General features: G+C 44.2%; 1 protein-coding gene across 1 annotated transcript; it reads right to left on the bottom strand.

Moving 5' to 3' along the window:
* Positions 1 to 1,045: 1,045 nt before the first annotated feature.
* Positions 1,046 to 7,083, bottom strand: LOC142283516 (protein kinase C delta type-like). Its single transcript, XM_075333124.1, has 10 exons — positions 7,016 to 7,083; positions 6,100 to 6,188; positions 5,779 to 5,949; positions 5,475 to 5,566; positions 5,283 to 5,345; positions 4,991 to 5,129; positions 4,691 to 4,882; positions 4,449 to 4,577; positions 4,168 to 4,355; positions 1,046 to 1,627 (listed from the first exon to the last, which is right to left on the bottom strand). The coding sequence occupies exons 1-10, from the start codon at positions 7,077 to 7,079 to the stop codon at positions 1,597 to 1,599; spliced, it is 1,158 nt and encodes a 385-aa protein (XP_075189239.1). The 5' UTR covers positions 7,080 to 7,083; the 3' UTR covers positions 1,046 to 1,596.
* Positions 7,084 to 19,652: the final 12,569 nt, after the last annotated feature.

The raw sequence follows: 19,652 nt of genomic DNA, 5'->3' as shown, positions 1-19,652 counted from the left end.
TGTTTCAAAACAGTTCTGCTTTAGAGGCAAATTCTGTATCTGTCCCGGAACTGCCGTAGCAAAGCAGCGTACACGCCTGCTCCATAGTAAGCATTCTGAGGGCCACTATTGTATTTTATATACTTGCCTAACATTAAAAGAATAAAACCTAAAAGCAAACCTAACACTAGTAAACCTAAACCTAATCTAAGACTGGTATTTTTTTAGTTGTATTTTATTATTTTTCTTTTATTATACTTTTGTTGTGTAAATTTTATAAAACCCAGAACACTAAACCCTAACCCAGCTATTAGTAAAGACAGAAAGAAAAAATCATAAGATAAAAAAAAATAAATAAAAATTAAAATGCAATCTGATTAGGGGGATGACACGGGGAATGGTGTTGGGGTGATGATCTGGGGGTGATGATCAGGAGATTAGGGTAGGGTTCATTGATTTGATCTTGAACTTGATTCTAACTTCACTGACAGGACAGCACTTGTATCCCTCTTATCTCCCAGAACAACTACAAGGAGAGAAGAGAGAGGCACAGGATCACCGTTATGTAACTGGTCTCGTTCGTGTTCTCCCGGTTCTCTGTTATTCCTGGTAGCTGAAATCCTGGAGATTTTGCAGCTCTGGGGGCACAATTTCCTTATTCCCTATTTCCTGAGTGACCGCCATTTTAATGCGCATTGGTGGTTGTTAAGGGGTTAAAGAAACATTAAAACATTGCATCAAACAGGGAACAGTGGCCAGGTCCGCACGCCTGGAAGTCAGTGGAAGTGTCACCTTAGGAAAGAACGACTGAATATTTCAGAAATCTAGGGACTGAAGGGAGATTTATATTGAGGTGTTACTCCCTGGCTGAGATTTTAGTGAAAAAACACAATAATAGGGGAAATGTATCCAAATTATTGGAAGGAAGAGTAAAGCAGTGACCCATAGTGACCAGAAGTTCAGCCCTGATGAGAATAAAAATTAATACATTACACCCTGTTCTCTTTAAGGGTAAATAGAAAAAATACTTATACATAAGATATAAATTGAAACTATTACTAGCACATGATGGTGAATTGTCCTGTTTATTGCTTGTAAAAGTCCTCTTAGGTTCCTCTATGCCACTAGTGGTTGTAGTAGGAGATCCACCTAGGGCAGAAGATGACAAGTTGCCATTGTTTTTATGTTGTGTTTATCCATCGGCACTCAGGAGAGGAAAAACCCCCTGTGGGGGAAACCTCTAGGGAACCATGGCCTATGGATAACTGTCCTTCCCTGGGGGCACAAGGCAACATGCCATCTAGAAGTTCTGGTCCACGGTCATTTTACTGACTCCTGGTAGGATTTTCATGGTCTTCATCTTCTTCTTGTATTTGGACACTGCAGAGCACCAGAATGTAGCAACACCCCCATCCTTCAATAGGAAGGAGTGGATATGGCTGCATGTTACACTGCAGGTCACGGCCCTCAGGACACTCCTAGTGTTGATTGATTAGGAGCCAGGACTGACAAGTAGTCAGGAGTGCACTCTAAGACTCGTTGGCTCTTTCTGGTGCATATCATTTCCATTAGATGCTCTGCTGGGGCATGTCTTCAGAGCTCTTTATTTCCACCATCTTATCCTCCTCCAGATTCTGTGGTAGGCGACCTTCACAAAAAGAGATACTAGGTTAGAAATAACTTTTCCATATTAATGGGACACATGAAATGGGATTATCTTAATGGGAAAACACCTCCAGGTTTGGCCCTATGGGCAATCAGCAAACTGTAAGCAACACTAAAGGATGCTTTACACGCTGCAACATCGCTAGCGATTGCTAGCAATGTCGCGAGCGTTAGCACCTGCCCCCGTCGCTTGTGCGACATTTGTTGATCGCTACCGTAGCAAAAATTATTGCTACGTCAGCGTCAAACGCACATACCTTGGCAGCGACGTCGCTGTGACCGCCGAACAATCCCTCCCTCAAGGGGGACGTGCATTCGGCGTCATAGCGACGTCACTGCGGCGTCACTAAGCGGCTGGCCAATAGAAGCGGAGGGGTGGAGATGAGCGGCACATAACCTACCTCCTTCCTTCCGCATTGCTGGTGGATACAGGTAAGGAGTTGTTTGTCATTCCTGCGGTGTCACACATAGCGATGTGTGATGCCGCAGGAATGACAAACAGTAAGAGTAGGTTATTCCCATTAACAAATTTTTATTAAAGATATAAAAACACACCATCAGTGTAAAAATAGACCTACAGTATTTGATGTAACATCTTATCAGCCTGTTTATTAAGTTTCTTTCAATGCCCTTGTTAACTATGTGCCTACTAGGGGTTCGATCTAACATGGCGTCTATTTATGATCATGGACGTCTATGTGGTATATACTGCTATAAATGAGGGTCATGTCTGTCGTGGTGTCCCTTCTACTAGCCTTTTTTATCTATATTCCCCTAAAAAGGGACCCCCTAATTATTATTATCGATATTTAATATAATTATAGGTATATCTATACCAATGGGGGTTACTTGGTTAATATTATATTTTTGGAGGAGAAACTAAGCACCTTTCTAATTGCGTTTGCGCATTTATACGGTGATCTGCATTACTTTATTATCTGTATGCAGACTCCGCTGGTTTTTGCGCATGCAAATTATAGGTATATCTTTTTATATGGGGGTTAATATGCTAATCTTGTATTTATGGAGGAGGCACTAAGTTTTTAACTGCGCTTGCGCATATATACGGTGATCTGCACTATTCTATTATCTATATGCAGACCCCGTTTGTTCTTTGCGCATGCGCTGTGCCTTTATTTACTTATACCTAAGTTTGGCATGTTGAGGCCTCCGTCCACGTGTGCACGCTGCCTTTGATTGGCGAGGCGCGGTGGTGATGTGGACGGCGGCGCTACTGTGGGCGTCACGATATCCATGATCCTCAGGCATGCGCTCTCCCCTTGTTTATATCTACCTACTTTTGGCACGTGAGGGCCTCCGTCCGCACATGCATGCTGCCAAGAAAATTCTGGGCAGGCGCAGTTGCGATGCGGACGGGGGCGCCTTCATTTCACCAGTCTCCTGGGTTTTCCTCAGGTGTGCGCATCACATTAGGCATGCGCACATGTGGCGATATCGGCATCAGTATGATTGCCTTGATCGCCTACAGCTGATCAGGAGACTGTGGGCTATTTAAATCCCTGAGTGATGTGCAGTTCCATGACGCCTCTCTGGACTATGGCAGTGAATTTCCTCCAGCATTGTCTGACTAGCCGTGGATCTTTTGTGATGGGCGCCATGGATCTGCACATCTAGTACCTTTTCTCCCTGGGCAAGTACTTTTATATTATTGTTTTGTATTACTTTGTTATCTTACATGCCTATCTGTGATATAATGTATGAATGTGCAATCTAGGTGAACCTTTTTCAATCTGTTGCTGATAGAGCTTATCTGTTTTGTAGCCTCCTGATGAACCACGTATTTATTATGTGGGGAAACGCGTCGAGGTGGAGACTGTTGTAAATCTTGAATCTAATGGCTCACTTCTGCTAAATTGAATGAAATAATTGCCATTCCTTGATATTACAAGAAACAAGTGGACGCTTGGAGAGGACTGACTTATATCTATGCGGACACTCATGGACAGCAAGCATTCAAAATTTTCTATTTGTGGCGCTGCCTGAATGTATTTTTGTCTTCAAGTTAAGTCCTGAGCCCTCTGGTTCCACAGAGACTAAAAATCTTTCATGTGTTTATTGTATTCAATTCACTGTGACCTGTAGGTCTATTTTTACACTGATGGTGTGTTTTTATATCTTTAATAAAAATGTGTTAATGGGAATAACCTACTCTTACTGTTTATAAATATTCCCGGGCCTTGTCCCTAACTTTGATAGGAATGACAAACAACCTCGTTACTCACCTGACAACGATATTTGGTGTTTGGGCGATCTCTCCAAAACCAACGATTTTAACCACTTTTGCAATCGCTGATGGTCACTCGTACGTGTTACACGCTGCGATGTCGCTAACGACGCCGGATGTGTATCACAAACACTGTGACCCCAACGATAAATCATTAGCGATATCGCACCATGTAAAGCACCCTTAAGAGTTTTCCTCACTACACTGTGCTAACTGATTCTCATGGGACAAGATGGGGTTTCATGACCCCTATCCCAGTCCCATTTACAATGACTCACCTGTGATGGGGTGTTTTAGGTCTCCGATTAGGTGTTTTAGCTTTCTGCATCTGCTTTACAACCTTCCATCCATCATCAGCAAATGTGAATCCACAGAAAAGATTTTGATTTTTTTTAGCCATTCGTGGTTTAGTGGCTTCGGAGAAAGAAAGGACATCTTTCATTGCATCTGATGTCATCACTGGTGGCTGTGGACAAAATATTCAAGAATCAGTGTTTATAAAGAAGTCACACAATAGAGATGTACTGCTGTCACCATCTTCTCTGGGTCATATACTTACAGGTGGTAGGTGGAATGGTGGAGATGCTTTGCCGCCCTCTATTTCTGTCCAGTTGATCTCCGTAAAGAATGGATGATCTTTAATGTTGTCCACAAATTTCTGCCGACTCTTTGGTGACTTATCCAAGAGCTGGGAACATACAATGAAGACATTTATTCAGCCTTCAGTCATTATCCTTTTTTATTGTTGTGTTTTTCATAGTATTCAAAAACTTTATTACTGAGTTGTGCCTTTATACTCACCCCCTTTATGACGGCTTTGACTTGGGGGTCCAGTTCTTTTGGGAAGGCAGGATCATCATTGATCAGTGCCTTCTCGATGTTCTCCTCAATTTCATCTTCACTGAATGGATATCTGCCAGTAGCCATCTCATATATCACAACACCAGCAGAGAACCAGTCCACTGCTGTGTTGTATGGCTTCTCTAAAAGAATCTGTGAAGACATAAAGAAGACAATAAGAATATTGACCAGACAGCGGAAGACATGGAGATGTCCAGTCTTGTATTGAGATAACTCAGGGACATGTAAATGATTCCTCACCTCAGGAGCCATATATTTAAGCGTCCCGGCCCATCCTGTCGTTTTTGCATTGCCAAAGATGTTCATCACGGCAAGACCAAAATCAGCAATCTTCAAGTGACCATTGTTGTCCAGTAAGATGTTGTCTGATTTTATATCTCTGGTAGAAAAAAAGAGATAATAACATATTTATTATATTAACCGGGCGGAAGACCCCATTGTGGCCTGAGATAAAAAGTGTCTACAGAGGGCATTAGGATGAGGGTATAAGACTATTCATACCAGGTCTACATAGAAGGTGTGCCGTACTTACCTGTGTATAATGCCTCTGCTGTGGAGAAACTGCAGCCCACAGATCAGCTCAGCTGCAATAAATCTGATGAGAAAAAAAGAAATCCATCAAAATCCAATATTTCATCCACTAAACTAAGAGAGTGATAATGACATAAAGCCGAATATCCCTGACAACCATTATCTTCATCTAATATATGACATTCTATCTTACCTGATGGCTGGAATGGGAATAGGGGCATACGTTGTGATGAAGCCTCTAAGGTCTCCTCCACTGAGATATTCCATGGCGTAGAAAACATAGTCCTGTGTAAAACAGAGGAAATAATGAGGGTAAATGAAATATTGTCGATATGAGGCACTGGTTGCACTGGTTTTAATCAATGTTCTTCTAAGTCACATTCTTTTAACAAATACTATGACTGTGACCTAGAAGAACATTGCACACAAATTGGCACATAGAGTAGATAAATTTAATACATCAATGACTCAGAAATGTTGGATTATGAGCCTCTTACCTGGGACTGGAAGGTGGCAAAAGCCCGAGAAATGAATGGACTCTTCCTAATCATCTCCAGGACCTGTCGCTCTATCAGGACATCGTCTCTTGAGTCCTTGACTAGGAGCCTCTTCTTCACCATCTTCACTGCCAGTTGTTTTTGGCAGGCCTGATGTGTGGCCAACATGACCTGGAGAATACAGAGAGTTACAACTGGAGGAAAGGCCTGAGCTGCCATGAGATGTGATGAGAAGATGTGAAGCAGTGATGCTCCTAGAGTCATATTACTGCTCCACATCAGACACATGAGGAAGATGTCACCACAATGTCTAATACTTACTTTACCATATGAGCCCTCTCCAAGGACTTTATGGAAGGTGAAGCTCTCCACTCCCGTCACAATGATGGGAGATTCAGCTGGTGTTATACCTGGTGGGGAAGGGAGAAATAAGATGTGACAGAAAGCCAATATCTGTATGTGAATATAATAGTTCATGCAACACAATCTCCATTTTGTTACATTATCTGACTTCTTACATAAATCTCAACTTTCACTCTTTATTTGATTTGTCTTAATTTTTACTTTTTATTATATATCATAACCTCTGCTCTAATTAAGTTTTTTTGGAACAATGAACCACAGCATTACGCAAAAAGATAACCACTGCAGAACCAAACCAGCAGACTATAATCAAAAAATATATTATAGGGAAGTGTCTTACCATTAACAATAAATTACATGCTTTTTGATATAAATGATGTAATTCATTATTAAAAATGTGATTATATTATATTATGCTATATTGTATTAAGATTGTTTTATCTTTCATGTATTATGATTGGCTTATATTCTATGTCTTGTTAAATACTTATTGGTTATTTTCTAAAACCTGCTCTTACTATAATAAAGGGAGGATAACAGGTTTGGCCCCCAGAGAGACACTTTGATGTACACACCATGTGTCTATGTATTTTGCTTCTCCATCTGACCACTATCCCCAGAGGGAGATGGCATACAGACAATAGGCTATAGGGGGCTTCATAGAAATACCATTTCTGGAGCCCATTGTATTTCTGCAGTAAGAAAATAATAGACTTAGCTAATGCCAAAGTGGCCTCCTACAGATGGGTACAAAAATATAGGGGGGTACCAAAGAGAAACAAGACCGTAATCATAATAAGTGGGTTCCTACGAAAAATCCTGTCATTGACTAAATTTGGGATATTGGGTCTCTGTGTCTTAGATCTGTACTCACCTGAGAGATGCTCAGTGTCAGTATTGGGGTAAACACTGGGTCCATCCACAGCTTTGTCTCCCATCGCTTTTTCCATTTTTTTCTTTTTCATGATACTCTCTGGTATCGGGCTTCTAGGTCTTTTTGAAGCTTTGATAATGATGCCATCTTTTTCCTTTTTTTTCTTTTTCATGATACTCTCTGGTATCGGGCTTCCAGGTCTTTTTGAAGCTTTGATAATGATGCCATCTTTTTCCTTTTTTTTCTTTTTCATGATACTCTCTGGTATCCGGCTTCCAGGTCTTTTTGAAGCTTTGATAATGATGCCATCTTTTTCCTTTTTTTTCTTATTCATGATACTATCTGGTATCGGGCTTCCAGGTCTTTTTGAAGCTTTGATAATGATGCCATCTTTTTCCTTTTTTTTCTTTTTCATGATACTCTCTGGTATCGGGCTTCCAGGTCTTTTTGAAGCTTTGATAATGATGCCATCTTTTTCCTTTTTTTTCTTTTTCATGATACTCTCCTGTATCGGGCTTCCAGGTCTTTTTGAAGCTTTGATAATGATGACATCTTTTTCCTTTTTTTTCTTTTTCATGATACTCTCTGGTATCGGGCTTCCAGGTCTTTTTGAAGCTTTGATCATGTTTTGATTGGTGCCCTCTTGTTCACCCTCTGATGCTTTTATTCTCCTCTTTCTTGAGACCTCACCAAGTCTCTCTCCCTTTCTCTTCCTATTATTCAGCTCCATAGATGTCGTTTTGGGCTGAGGAAGGTCCTGTCCACCTCTAGGGCGCTCCCGGATGTAGTCTAGAACTGCTCCCATGACAGGCCTTCTGCTTTTCAGTCAAATATTTTATATCAAACCAAAATTTGCCAAGCGCAAGAAAAATTGCCCTCACCCACTAAGTGATGAAAACAACTGGATAATATTCAGGCTGCAGAGACATTTCATTGATTCTGTGACATCACAAAGGCAATTGTGACATCATCATATTCTAATGATCACATGACATGACAGAGGGGCCAAAGCCAAAGGTCAAGTGACATCACAGCGGAACCCAAGCCAAACGTCAAGTGACATCACAAAGGGACCAAAGCCAAAGTTGAAATGACAGCAACGATGGGCCAGTGACATCATGAGCCTGGCTTATAGGCCTGAGTTTATTAACAGTTGTAAAGTTTCTGTATAATTTCTGAAAAGCTAATGTCACACCAAAATGAAACCTTTTCAATACAAAACCCTTAATTAATATTAATTTATATTTTGACAGCTTTTCTTTTTGCGTTTACACAATTTATCACTTATTTTAAATAACGTAAAATATTGATAAGAATAGATATGTTAAAAATGTATATTTATTTAAAAAGTTATTTATTTTGGGTCAGTTTTGATAAATGATGTCCATTTTTACAGGTATTTACCATACAGACTTTATATTTTAGAACATTCGTATTCAGATTAGATATTCTTCAGTGAGCAAAATAGCCTGGACTCTACACTGATATAAAAAGTCTACACACCCCCATTAAATGCCATGTTTTTATCAAGTAAAACAATCATACCAAGAAGACTCATTTAAGAACAGTTTTCCCATTTTAATGTCATCAAGAATCTGAACAAATGAATTGAGTAACAAAGGAGTGAAATAAAACCAAAAAAACTAAATGAATGTGATGACACACAGTTAGGTCCATAAATATATTTGGATACTGACACAAATGTTGTTTTTTTTTACCTGGTTACTGAAACATATTCAAGTTATAGGTATATAATGGACATGGACATAAAGTTCTGACTTTTAGATTTCATTTGAGGGTATCCACATTAAAATTAAATGAAGGGTTTAGGAGTTTCCGCTCCTTTACATGTGCCCCCCTGGTTTTAATGGGCCCAAAAGTAATTGCACATTTGACTCTCAGGCTGGTTCATGGGCCGGTGTGGGCAATGCCTTTGATGTTTTGTTCTCAATTAAGCACATAAAAGGCCTGGAGTTGATTTGAGGTATGGCACTTGCAATGGCACCCAAGTGCAAAATTTTGACCTGGCCCCCTCCTCGTCCCCATCCCCCTCGTGCTACAGGATAATTATGCTAACACTTGGCTCTTAACCTCAGCACCCAGCTTTCCCATACTCCTTTATCCTGATATAATATCTAGTATTATAATGCACCCCCCTAGGCCTTCATATATAATAATGCAGCCCCCATAGTATTCCATATATTATAATGCATCCCCCATAGTCCTTTATATCATATAATGCATCTCATAGTTCTCCATATATTATAATACACTCCCCATAGTCCTCCATATAGTATAATACATTTCCCATAGTCCTCCATATAGTATAAAGCACCCCTATGGCCCTCCATATATTATAATGCAGCCCCCTTATACCTCCATGTAGTATAATGCACCCCCCAAACGCCTGCATATAGTTCAATGCACCCCCATAGTCCTCGATATAGTATTATTTAGCACCCATATAGTATCATGTAGCCCCCTCAAAATAATCATGCAGCCCCCATAAAGTTTCATGCAGCCCCCATAAAGCATTATGCAGCTCCCATATTTTTCCATATTGTAGCATAGAACTCCCATATCATTTAATGCACCCCTTAGTCATCTGTCTGCCATGAATAAATACATACTCACTTCTCCTTGTGCCCCCGCTGCTCCGGTCCCCTCAGTATGTCCACTGTTCTGCTGCTCGGCACATCTCAGCACAGTTTGCAGTAGTGATGTCATCATCGCAGTCCGCTGTGCTGACACGTCAGAGCGCAGACACAGCGGGAGAATGATGAGAGAGGAAGCATGATGCTCACTCGTCATTTTTTTCAATTGTATTGGCATCTGTGATGCCAATACAATTGAATGTGCAATCCCCAGGGTCGGTCGGAAGGCGACCCCTGCAACCGCGATCGTTCTGCCCCTGGGTGCGTGCATTTTGAAGTTGTTGCTGAGCAGTAAACATGCAGTTAAAGAGCTTTCCATGTAAGTAAAACAAGCCATCCATCATCAGCAAAAACAGAAAAAAAATTCTGAGAAATTGCTACAATATTAGAAGTGTCTAAATCTACAGTTTGGTACATTCTGAGAAAGAAATAGAGAAAACAATAGTGATCTCAACAATGCAAAAAAACCTGGATATCCACAGAAGACAATACTGCTGGATGATCGCAGAATAATTATGATGGTGAAGAAAAACCCCTTCACAACATCCAACCAAGTGAACAACACTCTCCAGATTGTAGGCATATAAAAATCTAAATCTACCATAAAGAAAAGACTGCATAAAAGAAAATACAGAGGGTTCACTGCACGGTGCAGCCACTCATAAGCCTCTAGAATAACAAGGTTAGATTGGTCTTTGCTAAAAAAAAAAAAACCTTAAAAAAACAGTACAGTCCTGGAAGAACATTCTTTGGACAGATGTAACCAAGATCAACCTCTACCAGAATGATGGAAAGAAAAAAGTAGGGTGAAGGCATGGTACGGGTCATGATCCAAAGCATACCTCATTATCTGTAACACTCGGCGGAGGCAGTGTGATGGCCAGGCATGCATGGCTGCCAGTAGCACTGGATTCTTAGTGTTTATTGATGATGTGACACAGGACAGAAGCAGCCGGAAGAATTCTGGGGTTTTCAGAGACGTATTGTGCGCTCAAATCCAGCCAAATGCAGCCAAACTGATTGGTCTCCATTTCATAATACAGATGGACAATAACCCAAAACATAAAGCCAAATTAACGCAGGAGTCATCACCTGATCTCAACCCCATAGTGCCGCATTTCACTTGTTAAAGACTAAACTTTACATAGGCCTGCAACACACATCCGTGTTTCCAGTACGTGTTTGGTACATTTTTGCACGTACCGGAGACACGGAGACACGGACACAAATGTTACTCTATGGTAGATGGTACACACACGTAAAATCACACGGAACGTGTGTCCGTGTGGTAAGTACGTGTGTACGTTTTTCTACACGGACGACATGTCAGTTTTTGGCTGGCAGCATGCAGGCACGGATCCGCTATAGTCTATGGGTCCGTGCCTGCACACAGAGTATGTCCGTGTTCAGCACGTTTCGTCCGTGTGCGTTTTTAAATGAGCGATCTATTTTTTTTTTTTTTTTATTATTAAAGTCAGTCTACTTACCTTATTTTCTACTGTTCTCAGTCATACTTACATTGGCGCTCGGTCTTTTTCTTCCCCCGGCTCATACTTACCAATCCCCGATCACCAGCGCGGCGAGGAACAGCTGTGCAGAGAATACGCGGCAACAATTACTTTGAAAATGCCGGCCGCTCATTAACCAATCTCGTATTCCCTGCTTTCCATGCACACAGGTGCCTGTGATTGGTTGCAGTCAGACACGCCCCCGCGCTGAGGGACAGCTGTCTCACTGCACCCAATCACAGCAGCCGGTGGGCGTGTCTATACTGTGCAGTAAAATAAATAAATAAATAATTAAAAAAAACGGCTTGCGGTTCCCCCCCATTTTAATACCAGCCAGATAATGCCATATGGCTGAAGGCTGATATTTTCAGGATGGGGAGCCCCACGTTATGGGGAGCACCCCAGCCTAACAATATCAGTCAGCAGCCACCCACAATTGCCGCATACATTATATGCGACAGTTCTGGGACTGTACCCGGCTCTTCCCGATTTGCCCTGGTGCGTTGTCAATTGGGGTAATAAGGAGTTAATGGCAGCCCATAGATGCCACTAAATCCTAGATTAATCATGTCCAGCGTCTCCCCGAGATACTTTCCATGATTAATCTGTAAGTTCCAGTAAATAAACACACACACACCTGAAAAATCCTTTATTTGCAATAAAAAACACTAACAAATACCCTCGTTCACCACTTTATTAAGCCCGAAAAACCCCTCCATCTCCGGCGTAATGCACGGAGGTCCAGCATCGCATCCAGCTCTGCTACATGAAGGTGGCAGGAGCTGCAGCAGACAACGCCACTCCTGTCAGCTCCACAAAGCTACTGAAGAGAGCCGCGCGATCTGCTCAGCTGTCACTAAGGTAACTTGTGGCCACCACTGGATCCTCCAACTGTGACAGCAAGACGCCCGAGTGACAGCGATGTCACAGGCGACTTGGTGTCACAGTTGGAGGATACCTTACCTTACCCTTGCCTGGGCATATGGTGTGTATGACATGGTCAGATACATCCGGTTTACTTTATGATAGAGGGACTCTGAAACTCACAAAGCCTATGCGGACTATGCAAGAACTTCCAAAAAGAGAAGGAAAGAGGGCCTCTGATACACCCTGAAATAGACATAAAAGTGGGTAGTGGGACTGCTACACTCACAAAGACTATGCACTAAGTGCAAAGGCTGCCAAAAATTAGAAGGAGGGACTGTAATATACCCAGTAAGAGACGTAGAGGAGAGACTGTGATTCAATTCTGATGCAATTTTACAAAGAATATGACTTCCGAAACTTCCAAAGGCTTTGTACTCAGTGCAAGACCTAGCTAGAATTCACAGGACGGATGGTAATACACACAGCAAGAGACAGAGAAGAGGCCTCTGACTATATTTTGTGTCAATTGTAAAAAGATTCAGACTCCTACCTTTGTACAGCCTATGCACTCAGTAGAAGAACTATCTAGAATCCCAAGGAGGGATTATACATGCAGCAAGAGATCAAGAGACGGAGAGGAGAGGCTCTGATTAAATTCTAGGACAATTTAAAAAAAAATCATCTGCCATCCAACCGACAACCTGTTAGCACTGTTTGGACTTCAGGAGTGTTGTTCCCCCCCCCCCGCAAAGTGGGACAGTAAGGTAGGTCTCGCGGCTGATCCTTTTTGTTGTAGTCACGCAGCAGGCACAGTTTCTCCTACCTCCATGCGTGCACCACCAGTAGCACGTCCACTTCCCCATTCGTTACCGCATGGATGCGGCTAACAACTGTATTAATCAGTAATAGTTATTTGGAATAGATGGCCATATTTGCAGAGTCTATGTGGTTCAAGAACAACAGAAAACTGCCACAAATGTCTATGTTTGTAATTTATACCCTGTATTTATCTAGGGAAGCAGTGAGCAGTTTGATAGCCCCATTGTTTATGTAGTTGTTGGAACACAAATTTGAAAAATTACAATTTCCATTTTTTTCACTAATTTTTATTATTTTTTTTGTACATTCTAAGAAACACACTTACAATTTTTTTACACTAGTTTTTCAATGTAATTACCAGTCCAGTGAGTCACACGTAAGGGCCAGGTCCCAACCGACTCGATGTGCGTTTCGCAAGAAAAGCTTCGTCCAGGAGCATATTTTACCTTATTTACCACATGCGCACTTTTGCGAGCGTAACATCTTCCTGGGGTGATCTACAACCACAGATAAGATGAGGCTCACAGAGTCTCTTCCTCCATTTTCTGTACTTTCCTGTTGGCCCTTCTGCTTTAAAATGAGAGTTGTAATTATTTGCAGTTCTGATGTCATCCAGTTATAGCTCAGGCAAGATCATGGCTTCATCTGCGATCCATCATGTCACTCCCTTGTAACCCTTATTTCAGTGTCCACATTAAATGTGTGCCGCACCTGCAGCTATCGAACCACTCTGATCCAGGGTTGCTGTGGCTCGACATTCTCCGGACCCGGGGGCTTGCGGCCACTGAAATGTAAAGGGGGGGTATTTACAGGGGGTAGGAGTTCGTGACGCCACCCGTGGTTCCCAGTAAGAGGAGTACAGCAGCTGCCGATGGGAGTACCCGGGTGAGATGGAGTGGGGCAGCCAGATGACGTTCCCTTTACGGGTAGGGAAGGTCCCTGGACTCGGGATGATAAGGTGTAGGGGAGCGTGATGCAGGTTGGACGCAGGGAAAGGCAGCATACTCCCTCAGGCTGTGTTGGTGTTGATGCGACTCTAAAGCAGACTCTGACACAGGAGTAAAGCAAGTCTCTGGGTACCACTGACGCTTGAGGGGAGAACATCCGGGACTCCGTTCCCGTTGGTATTGCTAATGGTCTGGAGCCTGCCTCAATGCACTGTCTTTTAGAAGTTCTAAGTGACCCCTCGGCCTGAAGCTGTCGGGGTCCCGCTTCCTATCTTTGGATAGAGGAGCTGTGCTCTCGATGACTGACACTTGGGATTTCAGTGGGCCGCATAAGCTGGAAAGCCCTATCCCCCTCGTTGTGTTGGTGCATTAGATCTCTGAGCTCTTGGGGAAAGTTCATAAAGAGCTTACCCTGCACATATGAATTATCATGTTGCGTGAAGCTACTCCCTGATCTAAGGTCCAGTACCCCACCCTGCTCGGTCCCGGTTCGGTTACTAGATACTCCAGTGCCGACCGTTCTCCCAAACTAAGTCTGGGCACCCTTCTCCAATACCCTGTGACTGGGTTTCTGACTCCTCCAGTCGCAGATCACCGTCTGCGACCTAGCCAATGTTTCCCAGGGAGCTACCACTCCCTCAGCTCCTCAGTCTCGGAGGGCTGCTACTCAACTGACTGTGTCCCTCCCACCATTCTGCCTGACCCTCAGGCGGGTGGCCCTTTTTTATCTAGACCACCCACTGGTGTGCCTGACAGGGTGTGGTGTGAGGTGTGGCTAGGATTTGGATGCTGATAGAAGCAACACCAAAGGTTAGGATCCCAGAACCATGGGGGGTTGAGTCCTGCACCAGAAGAGAGGAGTGCAGCACCCTGTGACACCCTGAATAAGTCAAAGGCATCACAAATGTATAAGTGGCATTTATTTTTCTCACATGTGGAGAAGGTGGATTTTTTTTTCTTCATCTTCTTTATTCTGTCAGTCTGTGAAAATCAGAACGCACTCAGATGCTGTCTCATTTTTGTCACGGACCTATGGATTTGAATGGCCAAGAGCAATCCTATTTACAGAGGCAAATTGTGTGTGGTACAATTTTTTTCAGTCCAAGGAAAATAAATCAGACATATGCACTGCCTCATTGAAGAACACTGGTCAGATCGAAACTACATTTGTCTTCAGCTTCACAAACACTTAGATCTGGAGAAGGTGTGCACTGTCACTACACATTGAAAGGAGTATAGCTCAGAGAGTAGCGAGCACGTATCAGAATTGACCACCGCCACATGCTCACTAGAGAAGGGACTAGCCCACCAGAGAAACAGGCTTCACCAAGGATGCTTTACTTCAGAGTGGGGACAAGAGCTGCAGCTGTGACCACAGCCTCCACCCCCTGATGATATCCTGTTTCAGTGTCCAAGCAGGCATTGGGGATTCTCAAACAAAAAAGTTATAGGAACAGTGGCATAGCTACTGCTTTTGCCGCCCGGGGCGGTCGTCAAATTTGCCGCCCCCTCCGTTGGCCGTTGATAATTCAGAAATTTTCAAAAATTTGGAAAACCATCAAAATATTTATTTTTCATGGAACTACAATCAAAGATCTCATTGTAGACTGCTGCTATTAGTCCTAGACTTTCACCTTTTTACACACATGTAGGCCTATTATACACACACACAGCTCTGCTGCATACATACAGACACACACAGCTCTGCTGCATACAGACACACACAACTGCGCTGCATACATACTGACACATAAAAACTCTGCTGCATACATACAGACACACACAGCTCTGCTGCATACAGACAGACACACAACTCTGCAGCATACATACAGACAGACACACAACTCTGCTGCATACAGACACACACAACTGCATACATACAGACAGACACACAACTCTGCAGCATACATACAGACACACACAACTCTGCAGCTGCTGCATACATACGGACAAACACAACTCTGTAGCTGCTGCATACATGAATACATACAGACACACACAACTCTGAGGCATACATACAGACACACACAGCTCTGCTGCATACATACAGACACACACAGCTCTACTGCATTTATACAGACACACACAACTCTACTGCATACAGACAACTCTGCAGCATACATAGACACACAACTCTGCTGCATACAGACACACAACTGCATACAGACAGACACACAACTCTGCAGCATACATACAGACACACACAGCTCTACTGCATTTATACAGACACACAGCTCTACTGCATACAGACAGACACAAGACTCTGCAGCATACATACAGACACAAAACTCTGCAGCTGCTGCATACATATATATATACATACATACATACAGGCACACACAACTCTGTAGCTGCTGCATACATGCATACATACAGACAACTCTGTAGCTGCTGCATACATGCATACATACAGACACACACAACTCTGTAGCTGCTGCATACATGCATACATACAGACACACAACTCGGTAGCTGCTGCATACATGAATACATACAGACACACAACTCTGTAGCTGCTGCATACATGCATACATACAGACACACAACTCTGTAGCTGCTGCATACATGCACACAGACACAACTCTGCTACAGACAGACATACACACACAGCTCTACTAAATACATACATACACACAACTCTGCTGCACATATAGACACACATGCGACTTTTGGGGGCCCGCACACGCGGCTGCTGCAGAGCTGAGGCTGCACCAAGCACAGGGCAGATGTAGCAGAGCTGAGCCTGCACCAAGCACAGGGCAGATGTAGAGGAGCAGAGCCCGCACCAGACACAGGGCAGATGTAGCGGAGCTGAGCCCGCACCAGACACAGGGCAGATGTAGCAGAGCTGAGCCTGCACCAGACACAGGGCAGATGTAGCGGAGCTGATCCTGCACCAGACACAGGGCAGATGTAGCGGAGCTGAGCCCGCACCAGACACAGGGCAGATGTAGCGGAGCTGAGCCCGCACCAGACACAGGGCAGATGTAGCGGAGCTGAGCCCGCACTAGACACAGGGCAGATGTTGCGGAGCTGAGCCCGCACCAGACACAGGGCAGATGTAGCGGAGCTGAGCCCGCACCAGACATAGGGCAGATGTAGCAGAGCTGAGCCCGCACCAGACACAGGGCAGATATAGCAGAGCTGAGCCTGCACCAACACACGCGGCTCCTGGGGGCCCGCACATGCAGCTCCTGAGGTGGGGAAAGCCCATGCAGCTCACTGGGGCCCATAAACTGGGTGGCTGGGAGGGAGTATACAGGTCGAAGGGGGGAGGGTGTAGCACTTACCGCTCGGACACGGATGAGAGGGGGCCCACACAGCGCCGGAGGCCAGCGCTCTGCTGGGGGTTGCTCAGCCCACAGATGAACCTCAATCCAGCAGGGCACTGTGGTCTGCGTGCCTTAAAGAGACAGTAGCCACAGTTTCCTGCTGAGTACTCTGGTCCCCGGAACTCGGCCCGGGGGCAGCAGAACTGAAGGTGAGTGGCCAAAATGTCGCCCCCCTGACACGTGCCGCCTGGGGCGGACCGCCCCCTCCGCCCCCCCTGTGCTACGCCACTGTATAGGAAATAAAGGAAAAAAATAAAGGAACAAGGAAGTTAGAGCAAAAAGGGAACTGCAGGGAATTTTTAATTGACATATATTAGAAAAGTGATTAGATTATTTGGTTTTTGACTGCCCTTTTAATTCCAGATCACTATACATTTTGTATTCAGAAAAGGGAGTCTCCTAATTAGAGATGAGCGAATCGGTCGCGGTTCGGCTCGAGGTCGGTTCGCCGAACGGAGGTCCCGTTCGAGTTCGACGAACCGAATTCGAACCGCATAGGAAACAATGGCAGGCATTCACAAACACATAAAAACACCTAGAAAACACCCTCAAATGTGTCCAAAACGTGATAAACAACTCACAACACAACACAAACACATGGGAAAGTGACAAGGACATATACTCATGCGAAAACAAAAGAGCTGGACAAGGAAAAAGAGGAAGAGACACAGATATATGAGTATATGCAAGGAAACATCGATGCCATTACTGTGCAACTTGAGCCCTGCTCATTTTAGGCTTCCAATCTGGATAAATTGCCTGAGCTTGCCACGTACGCCTTGGGGATCTTGTCGTGTCCTGCAGCCAGCGTTCTCTCGGAACCTGTCTTCAGTGCTGCTGGGGGTCTGCTGGCAGATAAGCACACGTGTCTGTCCACTGACAATGTGGACATGGCTCTCAGAGGACTTTTCTTCCCCTTGGTCATCCAGGGAACGGGAAAGACACGCGTATTTTTGAGAGTGCTTCATGCAAAGCATCTTTTTCTTTTTCAAAAGGGGGGTCAACTGATGCCAGTCAAGTGGGGTGTGTGTGGCCCAATTAGTGGCAACGAGGGAGACTGTGGTTGGAGTCCCCTCGCTGTGTTTCTAAAAGAACCAAGATGAACAAGTCATGGCTCTCAGAGGACTTTTCTTCCCCTGGGTCATCCAGGGGAGGCGAAAGGCCGTGTATTTTTGAGAGTGCTTCATGCAAAGCATCTGTTTCATTTTGAAAAGGGGGATCAACTGATGCCAGTCAAGGGGGGGGTGTGTGGCCCAATTAGTGGAAACGAGGGAGACTGTGGTTGGTGTCCCCTCGCTGTGTTTTTAAAAGAACCAAGATGAACAAGTCATGGCTCTCAGAGGACTTTTCTTCCCCTGGGTCATCCAGGGGACGGCAAAGACACGCGTATTTTTGAGAGTGCTTCATGCAAAGCATCTTTTTCTTTTTCAAAAGGGGGGTCAACTGATGCCAGTCAAGTGGGGTGTGTGTGGCCCAATTAGTGGCAACGAGGGAGACTGTGGTTGGAGTCTCCTCGCTGTGTTTCTAAAAGAACCAAGATGAACAAGTCATGGCTCTCAGAGGACTTTTCTTCCCCTGGGTCATCCAGGGGAGGCGAAAGGCACGCGTATTTTTGAGAGTGCTTCATGCAAAGCATCTGTTTCATTTTGAAAAGGGGGATCAACTGATGCCAGTCAAGTGGGGTGTGTGTGGCCCAATTAGTGGAAATGAGGGAGACTGTGGTTGGAGTCCCCTCGCTGTTTTTCTAAAAGAACCAAGATGAACAAGTCATGGCTCTCAGAGGACTTTTCTTCCCCTGGGTCATCCAGGGGATGGGAAAGACACGCGTATTTTTGAGAGTGCTTCATGCAAAGCATCTTTTTCTTTTTCAAAAGGGGGGTCAACTGATGCCAGTCAAGTGGGGTGTGTGTGGCCCAATTAGTGTCAACGAGGGAGACTGTGGTTGGAGTCCCCTCGCTGTGTTTCTAAAAGAACCAAGATGAACAAGTCATGGCTCTCAGAGGACTTTTCTTCCCCTGGGTCATTCAGGGGAGGCGAACGGCACGCGTAGTTTTGAGAGTGCTTCATGCAAAGCATCTTTTTCATTTTGAAAAGGGGGGTCAACTGATGCCAGTCAAGTGGGGTGTGTGTGGCCCACTTAGTGGCAATGAGGGAGACTGTGGTTGGAGTCCCCTCGCTGTGTTTTACATGATTTTCGAAGGGCATGACATGCCTAAGAGGTTGAGTTTCATCATCTGCAACTTGTTGGCAACAGAAAGGCTGCCTTTACACCCTTTTGAGACCGAGGATTTTCGAGACCTTATGCCCATTGCAGTGCCCCAAGAGCCGATGGCCAGTCGTCACTCCTTCTCCAAGAAAGGCATGCCCGCGCTACCACAGCAGGTCGCACACAACCTCACCGATTCCTTGAGAAACTCTGTGTGTGACAGGGTGCATTTCACCACAGATACTTGGACCAGTAAGCATGGACAGGAGAGTTACATGTTGCTGACTGGGCACTGGGTAACTAT

This window comes from Anomaloglossus baeobatrachus, chromosome 2 (assembly GCF_048569485.1).
Source record: "Anomaloglossus baeobatrachus isolate aAnoBae1 chromosome 2, aAnoBae1.hap1, whole genome shotgun sequence".
NCBI classification, from domain to species: Eukaryota; Metazoa; Chordata; class Amphibia; order Anura; family Aromobatidae; genus Anomaloglossus; species Anomaloglossus baeobatrachus.
This window is presented reverse-complemented; position numbering and strand designations above follow the sequence as displayed.

Excerpts from the sequence above, each read along its gene's own strand:
- LOC142283516 (XM_075333124.1), bottom strand. The coding sequence starts at position 7,079 with ATGGGAGACAAAGCTGTGGATGGACCCAGTGTTTACCCCAATACTGAC. Across the intron at positions 5,346-5,474 it reads ATTCCCATTCCAGCCATCAG|ATTTATTGCAGCTGAGCTGA; the intron begins GTAAGATAGAAT and ends TTTTCTCATCAG. Across the intron at positions 1,628-4,167 it reads CCTAAAACACCCCATCACAG|GTCGCCTACCACAGAATCTG; the intron begins GTGAGTCATTGT and ends CTTTTTGTGAAG.